The following is an 11,758-nucleotide window of genomic DNA, read 5'->3' as shown; positions in this document are numbered from 1 at the left end:
GATTTTTCTCTCTCAATATCATATCTGCTGTATATTCCATCCAAGACATTTTATATATTTGATCGATACTTACCAGGTCAAGATTAAACTTCCAACGATTCAAGAAATTTCGATTACAGCGGGGCCGACCTTCGCGAGGGTGCGCTGCAACCGAAGATAGGCCGGCATCATTGTGGCATCATCTTGCAGCTAGGCTCCATATTATCGGAGGGTACACGCATGCTGCCATTTGTGATATAACCGTTAGCATCAACCATTACGGATACGCCAGATTGTGGGTGATTATGATAGCTAATGTTTCTCTGTGACACCACCATGCTTTTTTCCGATGGTGATACTACATGATCGTTGCTGCCGCCGTGGGAGGAGAGGCATGGTTCGCTCCCACGGCTGCTGGACGACTCGATCGGATGATCCACGCGTATGGGAATGGTATAATCGGATAGGTATTCGGAACTGACTTCTACGGTAGCATATTCGCGAATGACGGATGACTTAGATGGATAATCTATCGGCATATGTTGAATCGATGAGGCCGACCTGATCTCGTTCGGATCGTTCAGTGAGGCAACATGTCCATTTGCCATGGCGTACAAATCAGGTTCCGCGCGGCTTTTCGTCGACAGCATGGATTCCAAGCACTGATACAGCAATACATAATCCTCCTACAAAGAATAATAATTTATGATTAATTTATGAAGTCTTTTTATCGCGGATATGATTAAAATTTGACAAAAATTTGATATACTTGGAATTTACCTTTGTACGGAAAACGCCGGGTCGCTTCATATAAAGCAATTTCGCAAACATGTAAACGTCAGCACTTTGCTCGAATTCCAATTGTTTATTTAAGGTAGTCAATAAAACAAAGAGTGCAGCCTCAACCCCGCCATACCTAAAATAAGTAATAATATGAATTGTATTAGCTCATTTAATTAATATCATCGCTGTTTATTAAGAATGATAATAATGTACCTGTCCATCACGACGATAGGACCGTTCTGATAATCTCGATGAAAGTCCTGGATGATGCTGACAAAAGTCTTTGGATTGTTATTATGCGGCCACAGACCGTTCTGATTCGACGGCGCTTGAACAATCCTAGCGCTGAGTTCGTAATCATCTTGCAATGATCGTACTGCGACTTCGAGTAGGATAGTCCCATTCACAGTCTCCTTTGTTCCGCAGAGTCGTACTCGGAACGTTTCGGATTCGAGATCCTTTCCTTCAATAGGCCAAAACTCTGGATATTCCTATTAGACAACATTTTTTATCATAAAATACCATCTCTTTTATCTCCTATGTAATTATTAATGATTTTATTTAAGACACGTACCTCGTTGCATTGAGTCAACATAACAATAGTCTGTGCATTGTGGTCCCACATCATTTGCCAGAATTCCATTATGGTATTCTCCATCGGATGTTGCGTTATAATAAACTCGCGATTGCGTTGAAAACCTAGAAAAACACATCTCATTGTAATTTCATTTGCGATTAAACATTACTTGTACAGTGGAGACACGCTATATTACTTACCTGAAACCCATGTCGCATTTATGTAGTCGCTTCCATCGACACCAGGTTTCGGCGTTAAATGGACGCGCGCATTTTCGATGGGAATGATGTCCATATTACGATTCTTGTGAATATTGCAAGTTTTGGTAGCGGATACGAGATTAAAATCCTTAGGTTTCCATGACGTTACCAGCTAATAATGATATAAATAATTAAGTTAATAACTTAATATTCATAATTATATATTATAAATATAATCCAATTTCAAGAATTAAAATAGTCACTTTATATTGAGCTTCTATGTTATTCCACGCGTCAGTCTTGTTATTCGATGGGCATAGCATGTCTTGAATGTGCTTCATTAAATTGTTAGAGTTGATATTGGTCTCGCCGCTCTCTATCGCCTCCTGCAGAGCATCGTGAATAAAAATGTACTGTTCTTCCGTCTGAACCAGGAAATTTCTCTGGGTACGGATATGCTTGAGAAAACCAAATACGTTGATTTCGTTCTTGGCTTTGGCTTGCTTCAGCATGGCGTCGATCACAATATACGTTCCGGTACGTCCAACGCCGGCGCTAAGAAATACAAAAAAAAAAATATATTAATACTAAGCTAAATATCTTATCGACTAAAAATTCATTTTCTTATTAAAATGTTATAGCGATTATTACCTGCAATGCACTACGATAGGTCCAGCTTCGGGTGGATTAGCGTTGGACGATTTACGGATAAAACTTAAAACCGGTAATGGATGATCGGGTACACCATGATCAGGCCAGCTGGTATAATGATATTGCCATATAGTACGTTCGCCCATATTGGTCCCATTTTTCTTCTTTTTAATCTGCTTAAAAATCAGAAAGAGATCTCATTAATAAAAATTCGCTGACGCGTTTACATTAACAATCTATTCCGCGATATGATATCTTTATGTTTATTCTCATTTATTTCTCTTAAAAATGTTTTAAGCGCGTGTGCATTTTATTTCTAAATTTATACCTTTAAATGTCGGATTTGAAGAGTACGGATGGTATATGTCGCCATAATGTCCTCCTTCACTAAAGTCACTTGAATGTAACCGTATGTTTCGGTCCCTTCCTTGGGCCAATACATATCACATTTCCTCTATAATAAAAACAAATAATAATAATAATAAAATTAATGAAAAATAATAACTCAAAAAATTTCGCTAATTATTACATTGTAAACTGAACATTTTTACATACAAATAATTAAATTATATGTTGACTATTTATTATAGAAATTTTTCTATGTTATAATTTAAAAAACGTGATATATCAAAGTCACACTTACACGTCCGCGTTCGACCAGATTGGTAATCATTACGACTATCGATACGCGTTGCTCCCAAACCATCCGCCAAAAGCCATCGAACGTAGGCGGAAGTGGACCTTGGGTACCAATGTATGCTCGCGCCTTTTGCCACCCGTCGATGTAATTTGCGTTAACATAATCTTGACCCTTTTTAGGAGGCCCACCGCCGCAGGAGAGTAATTGCACACGAGTATGGTCGTCTAGTGATAATAACGTAAAGAATGTATAATCAAAACATTATTTTTTTCGAGTTAAGTAAGGCTAAACCATGTCTCACATTTTATTTTCAATAAGACTGATCTAAAAATATGAGTTTTAAAAATGATTATATAATTATCCACTTATCAATTTAATCAACGTAAAAATCAACTATGATTTAAGCCGAGATATCTCTTATACCGAGACATTCGCTTTAACTTGACGAAAGCTTATTACTCCTTACTCCTTTCCGCACATAATATAATAGAGGAGATATCTTCCATTACAGAAATTTCGCGACTGTATGTATTTTCAAATCATTGAACGTTTCACTTTTTGTTGAATCGATTATTGTTATTGCCTTAAATAGAATAAGTTTATTTAAATATTAATTTCTTTGAATTTTTTTTGTCGTCAGAAAGAATTGATAATTCGTCACAATGCTCCCAGTTAGATGGAATCAATGAAGAGGTCAGTCATTGATTGTCAGACTGAACTAAAATAAATCAGTCGTAATAAATATGACTTGACGGTGAATAGAAATATCCTTCAGAAAAGTAATGGAACATTCTCGTGAGGAATTATGAAGAATCATCAATTCTATATTAAGATGTTTCCTTTCATTTGTAAATATTACGACAGTGCGTGAACACGAGCTTAACACATGTCAAAAGCTACTTACATGCGAGTATATTCAAGTATCTGTTCTTGGCCTTATTCTCGGCGAATTGAGAATTCTCCACGGTGTAGTCCCCAGTTTCGGATTGTATGAGCTCGTATTCTTTACTGAAACCGATGTCCCCGTCGGCGTGAAGACTCGCGACATGCTGAACGAATTGCTGGACGGCCACGGCGGTCCTCTCGCCGTCCTGCTCGCTGTTTTCCCATTCTTGAAGAGTGGGAACATTCCGCGGCGGATAATCCAGAAAATAGTAGGCAGTGTGGAAGCATTTCCTAAAAATCGGTCTAGAGAAAAAAAGCACACACACACACGTCTAGATATCTTTTCTCTTTTCATCGAAATATATTTTCTTAGAAAATATTTAGAAAAAATCCTTTGTATGTTTCGTGTGTTTTATATACATATTTTTTTTTTTTTTTAAATACAATTTATATAAATATTCTCTACTAACGATATTATAATGAGGCATTTTAAACAATGTAAAAATATTCAAGTGTCTCAGCTGCAGAGCTCAGAGTATCAACGACAAACAAGTATACGGATTGGTCAGATAGAAATGATCAAATATTGATATATCAAATGCTGATATCACGCATTCCTTCGCTCACGAAGGCTTTCGGATTCAAAGCACACATATCTCGATATATATATATATATATATATCGAAACTTACAAGTTGTAAAAGAACTTCTTCATTTCGACGACATAATCTCGACGATAGCATTCATCACATAGGCGCGGCCTTCCAATCGAGAGGATCTCACGAATCAACGAACGACGTGCTCGCAGAATAAATAACGACTAAGTAAACTGGACAATCTCTATCCGTGACCCAGAAAATGAGAGCTTGTCATCAGCCGATCTGTCTCGCACATCGCTCGTATCGTTTCACTCGTTCTTGAGAACGTCACCCGAGACACTGACGCGCGAGGAAAAGAGCGAGATTCTCGGACGCGCGTGGCATACGCATTTCCACTCGCGGCGCGCAAGTCTCTCCGTTTGATACGTGCGTGTCCGCGGTAACATCACGTTACGCGCGTCTCACTCCGTTCCGGCACTGCGCGCGTTTTACTCCGGTAACTGTGAGACCACACTCAGCCTTTGTCACCGTGAGTTATCTCGCGTGATAAGAGGACATAAGAGCGCGAGCGCGTCGAGATATTATTAAAGTGTACCGCGCGATATCTGTGCATTAACACATACAGAATGTCTCGTAAATTGCGTCCGATAAATTCGATGATACCATCGCCAGTTTTAAATTTATTTCGACCTTCTAAAAGATTAATATAAGCCACTTCGATATATGCTCGAATAATGTCTTGAACATTGCATTATCATTTTATCAATTATATAAAAAAAATTGATACAGATAAACTTATAATCTCATTTAAATTTAATTTTCAAAAATATTCTCTATAATTTATAGTTGATTATATTTTCGTAATATTAACATTTATATTAAAATCACAATCTTAATAAACCAAATATCATAGAAAAAGCTTTATATATAATCTAAAGCTCGTACAAATTGAAAGGAGACAGACTACAGCGGAAAAACTTGAATGAGAAAAATAGATATTCGTGCGTATGATTGCATCGTTCGTTGAAAACTTTCTAATTGTTAGCATCGAATATGATTCGCGATCTGAGACATACGTCAGTTTGACCATACCAATTGTCTGATCAATTTCCAAGTAACAAGACTAATAGGTCGTTAGATTAGTCGGCGCAGAGCGGAAATGAAACGTCAGAAATAATACTTTACAAGTTCAGCTGTAACATTGAAGCGTAACGTTGTAGTGCGAGAAAGTATAGATTTTTCATTACATTTCACAGTTTTATATTATCTATTCTAATTTTAAATATTTTATATTAAACTAAATTATTATATTAATTTATTATAAATATTATCGCGATTAATTTCGTCGTATATATCTCATAATTAGATTATTTAAATAAAAAGAAAAATTAAAAATTTATATATATATATATATATATATATATATATATATATAGAAAGAATATTTAAAATTATGCATATTTGCATTTATTGACATGGAAACATATCATTTGACAATCGAGTCGATCCGCGCTAAAATTTCCGCGATAACGCGTCATGAATTAAAAAATGAAATCGTGACTTACTTCCACAACACGAAGGCCGTAATTGCCAGCATTACGATGAAACAGGTGCATACCATCCCGGCGATCACTCCGGGAGTGAGATCTTTACCGCTGCGATGCATCGAGGGCGGTATCTTGTCGCAATCGCGAGTGACCAATACCTTCGCCGGTGTAGAGCTTTCGCCTTGAATAAGGTGGCTGTTTATTGTGCTTCTGGTAGCTCCCCGTACCACGATCTCGTAAATGGTGTTTACAGTCAGATTGGGTATGATCGCCTGCATAAAAATAAATTCGCAATGTTTTCTAATGCACTGATTTAAATTGACGTGAAGAATGATAAAGTATGATGAAGGAAAAAAATTGCAGCAAGTTTCTCTTATGTAAATAACAAAAATTGTTGCACACTTTTTCTATCTGTGTAAAAAAAATATTTAACATTATTAAAGCTATAACAAAAACGTACCCCGCTTTCGAGATGATTCTTCTCGGTAGATAGCTCAATTTCTTCGTAATATCTTCCATTTTCCGGTCGATAATTGATGTAGTAATAGTCGATCGAGCCTGAAAAAGTAACCGGCCTGGCCCACTGAATATAAAGGGACTGATGAGACTGGCAAGTCAAATTCAAGATTAAAGGTGCACTTGGTCCTGTTATATCGGTTCTGCGAATAATCTGATCGGAAGGCTCGCCTTCGTTTTTACGCGTGTAAGCCTTCACCCAAATCTTATAGTCGGTGTTCGGATCTGCAAATAACAAAGCCGGCGCTCGGTTATGAATGGCAATCGAGCAAATTAACCTTCATGAATGAAGCTTAAGCGACTATTTTTTACGCGTGACCAGTCTAATCATGATATATCGGATGTTATCAAGGCATCTTTTCGCGACTGTTATGCGATGAAATATAATTCATTCTTTATTCGCTCGTAATTGTAACCAAAATAAATATATCTAACAATGCATTCGTCTGCGCAGCGAGCGCCTATAAAAAAAAAGCATATACAGCGATAAGAATTCTTCGAGCTTTCCTTATCAATGAGTTAAGTATACCAACTTCTATCTCTAGTCGTCTACTGTAACGGCTATTCGTTGTCGACTGAGAATTACATGTTTCACATTATCTGACGCGTTAAAAAATAAAAAGAAATTCTAGTTTAATGGAGCATTTAATACTATTAAATTTTTCTTGTTACTTGAAATAAATAATCTCATTCGTATAATCGTATTTCTCGTGTAATTTACGTGTGGAACGTATATACTCACTGAGATCTTTCAAGATGAATTTGGTATTCGGGTCGTCCGAGTCCGCAGATTTATCGGGTATGTGCATTTTAACGTCCGTATAGTTGGAATGCATATAGTAAACGCGATAACCGACGATGATACCGTTGGCATTCTCGGGCTCCGACCACGAGAGTTCAATGGTGTTGCCCGTGATTTCCCGGGAGGTGAGGTTTTCTGGCTTTGTTGGAGCTAAAAGAGAAAAAGAAAAAAAAAACCGTTTTTCATTATAATAAGAGAGGATATATTGACCTTTCCCTTCTTGTTATCATTTACAATGTCGTGCTGAGACAAAGTATATTCAAGAGTATATTTAAAGAGATTTCAAAATAAGCGCATCAAAAATAGCAGGCTTTCCATTAAAATTTTTATTTTACTCTTTTATTGTCTTTTCATACGGTGAACGCGTTATTTACATAGACATAAAAAGATAAACTTTCATAAATTGTTCTATGGTACACGTTAGGTCAGAGACGTAGCGGAAAGAGAAAGAGAAACGAGAGACATCGGATCTTTTTTTCCTTTATTACGCATTGCATCGATAAGAAACAAAATATGATCCAATGTTTTCCTTTCTCTCTCTTTCAGGATGTTTAGAATACGTAACCAGTGCGCCGGGGGTCCATTCTCATACAGTTATTTAATTATTCTTTCGAGCAACAGATATCGATATACCCAATCCGCTGTATTTTCATTTTTCTAAAGCTCTATTTCCTCGAGTAAATAATACGGATGAATAAACGATCATCGATGCGTTCATATAAGAGAGATCAAATTTATTGAATATTCATACATCTGCCGCGGCATTACCATACGTTGCGCGACGTGCGGTATAAAACATGCAGATTGATTTGCATTCTAGCCTCAGCTGCGTAAAATCATTGACAGTAATCTTGCTCGGACACGCTCCAAATAAATGAGCCATAATAGGGGGGATCCTGTCAAATGTACCGAAAAATAAAATGAAAACAAGTAGATATATCTAAATAAATTAAAATTTATAGATGCACACAAATTACGAAAAAAAAAATACCTCTAATAGAATTAAGACAAATATTACAGAGGACGATAGAATTTAAGAACGGTTTGGTGACTGCAAAATTATTTTATTTTCCATTTATCAACAACGTACAATGTTGGGGAGAAGATCGTTTCTCGCTGACTCTCTCTCTCTCTCTCTCTCTCTCTTGCGAACGATAATTTACAACTATTTGGTGACCTTTAACGTGCGTTATCATCTTTTGCAACGTTCCGTTTAAAGCACCTTATCGAATTCGCGCGTTAGATTAACGACATGTAATAAAATGCGAGGCTGTTCGGAGAGTGGGGATATATACTCCTTTACACGCTTTACAAGCTGCGGCGGATGATGTCATATCGAGTCTGCTGTGCATGCACAACGACGTCCGAGTCGTATTACTATCAGGTTGAAAAATGAATACGATTACGAGCCCCGCCGTATGGCGCAAGGTCGTGATCTTGCGATCCACCGTCGTCGTGCGTAGCTTGAAAGGCGAACTGCGTTCCAAATCTATTCGCGATGCACTGAAATGCCTTTAATCGCGCTCATCGCGACTGTATTCTGTAACAAATTCTACTGGAGAAACGACGATCCCATTCCTCAAGTGGATAAAAAAGAAATGGAGAGATATCGCGCCGATAAAACGAGCGTCAGAGGATGCACTTCCTTTACGATTTCGAAAATTCAAGAGAGCTTCATTATCGTTTTTCCACAGAGAGACCAAGTACAGAGTCAAGTAAGCGAAAGTGCCTTTATTAGGATAGGTTCACGGTGAGTGAAAGGAACAGTAGATAAGAAAAGGTAGTACCTGCTTTAAGTGCCGGAGTCGCGCTTGCATACCGATTTACACCGCGCTTCGAGTTGCATCCCAATTCATTGCAACTGTTTTGAATTCTTCGATTCAAGTTTGAATAACGCAAGGTTCTATTAAATGTTTAATATGTTTTACATTATAAGATTTTCCGAAATTCAACCAAGATCTTTAAGATAAAAATCTGTATATTTTATTACAAAGAAAATGTTTTAATGTTTTTTTTGTCGGTAGATTATGTTACTCTAATAATTGTTTTGTTTCATAAAAATTAATCATTTGCAAAGCAACATATATGATTTTCAAGGCAATTCCGACGGTGCTTCCATTTGTCCGGATTAGGGTACCGGCCTTGAATTCTGATGTAAAAATAGAATGTCTGGATTCCGCGCAAGAGATAATATTCGACGCTTTTGCTCTTGAAAATAATCTTGAGGATGAACGTATTCACAATTTCATATACCGCGGCGACACTTAAGGTCAGTAGGTAATCGTTGCTATAGCGATCTCCATCACTTTATATACTACGAATGCAAAAAACGAATGACGCGCATTCTTTTACGTAAATAAAACGAAACAAACCGCACGGGTCAATCTCATTATTTTATTATACGCTTTTATGTAGAAACTAATCCTGCGTGCAATAATGTTACAAAATATCGTTTTGTTGCAACGAGGCCAGCGCACTTGCGGCAATTACAACGGTAATTACAAAATAACTGGGCAAGACTACAATGCACGTTTATGCGCGTACGTGTTAGTACGCATGTTTGCGAACGTTTGCGCAATCGTAGATGTGCATTGTAGATGAGCATGGTTTAAGGAGAAGACGAAACGAATGAGGGACGCGTCCTTTAAAGTCACCTTGTATACCTTACGAAACGCACGTGCGCTTCGCGTTCCGCGAAATCGAGAAGGAAACGGGAAATGAGTTAAGCATCGATTACACGAGCGGACAATTCCGTATACTCGCAAGGTGATTACGAAGTAGCCACTGCGTAATGCGATACTTCGAATCGACGAGTGACATTTCCTAGTGAAACTTTTGTTTTTACGCTTTATCAATTAATCGCGCTTTTAATTGATGTGGCGAAATTTTAACCGCAACCTACTTTGAATGCATGGCACGTTTTCTTCAGACGTGAGCATTTAAATGTCAATAAACTACTTATTTTTATTTTTGTAATTTTTTTTTTATCAATCAAGTATTAACATTATTTTACATACATATTTATTTAGCGCCAATCTCTCGTTATTAAATCAATTTAAAAAGAAACTGAAAGACCGATAAATACTTTTAATTTTCAGAATTCAATGTGATATTATTTGTAAAGTATTAGATCATTAAATATTATTAATACCAATATTATTAATAATATTATATTAATATATTAAGTTGTACTGGCAGAGATGCCGGGAAATGATGAAACGCTTATATTGCCTTATCCATGCGTGTACTTCCTTTCCCTTCTCTTTATATTTTTCCCTTTCCATCATACATTTTATTTTTATCATTATCATTAGATATTTTCTCATTTGGTCTTTTTATTATCTTATTATTACGCTCATTATATATTATTAACGCCCATCGCGCCGCTTTCTTCAAGCAGGTAACTGTTTCGCGTCGATCTGTCGATCGCGCGGTATCCCCCGCGAATTACCTCGATAAATATCGCTGTCATTCTCCGTAGAAGACAGCGGCACAATGTAGGTCGTCCGCTCGTAGGTTGTCTCCTCGTCGGTTGTCTGCGTGATCGGATACGCAGCGGTGACGATGAGGAATCTCAGGATCAGGGCTAGCGAGGCTGCCAGTTGAGCGACACTGGCCACGCTGGCCCACGACGTCATTTTTTTTTTCTGTTTCCTCTTTGCAGCTGCAGCTGTGTAAAACGCCGTGTGCGTGCGTTGCGTACGTCTCTCTCTCTCTCTCTCTCTCTCTCTCTCTCTCTATCTCTCTTTCTCTCGCTACATCCGTTATTTCACAAATTCGCCCATCCTCGCCGAGGAACACTCGGCGCACTCCTCTCGCGGCGCGTATTCCCTCAATTATTATAGCACCGTCTTTTTGTCGTCACGGTAGTCCAAGTAGTACGCATAACGACGCATTTATTCACCAGCCGTCACTGTCACATTTTGCGCGGGAGTAAGTTCTCGGGTTATCCCAAGCGATGAATCAACTCTTCGTCGCACGTGTTGCGACAGCTATATGGCACTATATATTTACCAACGGCTATATTTCCTCTGTTGAGATACAAATAATTTAGTATAAGAGGATTCCCTTGTAAACTCTTTGCGAATCAATCGATCGTCACTTGCGAAAGAATGGAATAAAATTAACAATTCTCGGTGCATGCAGCATGTATGGAATAATGGAAAAACGGAAATCGCGATATTATCTGTGAAATAAATTTCATAAGATAAAAAAATTTAAATGTTTACTTGACTTGGAAAAACTTGAATCGAAATTGCTTTGTTGATTTAATTCATAACAAAATATGTGATATATCTATGACTAATGTGTATACAATTTTATTTCCAAACTATTATTGCAATCGATTACTCGAATCGCTTTAATAATTCTTAAGAAGGAAGATTGTTAAACAATAATTGAAATGTTATCGTTATCGCGCGAACCCTCTCATCATCACGTCCCCGAATATTCGTCATCGACGAACCACGCACGATCGTGTCACGAGGGCAGAACAGCAGTGGATTATTCAGACCCCTTGGAAGGTGGATTGATCTCCCCTACATTTTTAGTGGACAGAGACTGGGGGAATACAGTGCTG

At 37.6% G+C, this 11,758-nt stretch overlaps 1 protein-coding gene across 7 annotated transcripts in view; it reads right to left on the bottom strand.

The window, feature by feature from the left end:
• The window catches only part of LOC126854392 (tyrosine-protein phosphatase 99A), a 255,790-nt gene that overhangs the window by 5,340 nt on the left and 238,692 nt on the right, over nt 1-11,758 (bottom strand). For 3 of the 7 annotated variants that reach the window (XM_050601050.1, XM_050601049.1, XM_050601045.1), the window contains 13 exons: nt 7,120-7,329; nt 6,322-6,602; nt 5,880-6,133; nt 3,735-4,018; nt 2,834-3,054; nt 2,519-2,644; nt 2,191-2,366; nt 1,803-2,094; nt 1,540-1,711; nt 1,337-1,461; nt 976-1,253; nt 760-895; nt 74-665 (listed from right to left, as the gene is read on the bottom strand). In XM_050601050.1, the coding sequence (XP_050457007.1) occupies nt 168-665; nt 760-895; nt 976-1,253; nt 1,337-1,461; nt 1,540-1,711; nt 1,803-2,094; nt 2,191-2,366; nt 2,519-2,644; nt 2,834-3,054; nt 3,735-4,018; nt 5,880-6,133; nt 6,322-6,602; nt 7,120-7,329 (3,053 nt within the window). In that variant the 3' untranslated portion in view covers nt 74-167. The remainder of the gene's footprint in view (nt 1-73; nt 666-759; nt 896-975; nt 1,254-1,336; nt 1,462-1,539; nt 1,712-1,802; nt 2,095-2,190; nt 2,367-2,518; nt 2,645-2,833; nt 3,055-3,734; nt 4,019-5,879; nt 6,134-6,321; nt 6,603-7,119; nt 7,330-11,758) is intronic. The other 4 variants (XM_050601051.1, XM_050601047.1, XM_050601048.1 and 1 more) reach the window with 4 other exon arrangements.

This window comes from Cataglyphis hispanica, chromosome 14, assembly GCF_021464435.1.
Source record: "Cataglyphis hispanica isolate Lineage 1 chromosome 14, ULB_Chis1_1.0, whole genome shotgun sequence".
NCBI classification, from domain to species: Eukaryota; Metazoa; Arthropoda; class Insecta; order Hymenoptera; family Formicidae; genus Cataglyphis; species Cataglyphis hispanica.
Note: the sequence above shows the minus strand (reverse complement) of the source record. Positions and strands in the feature narration are given on the sequence as shown.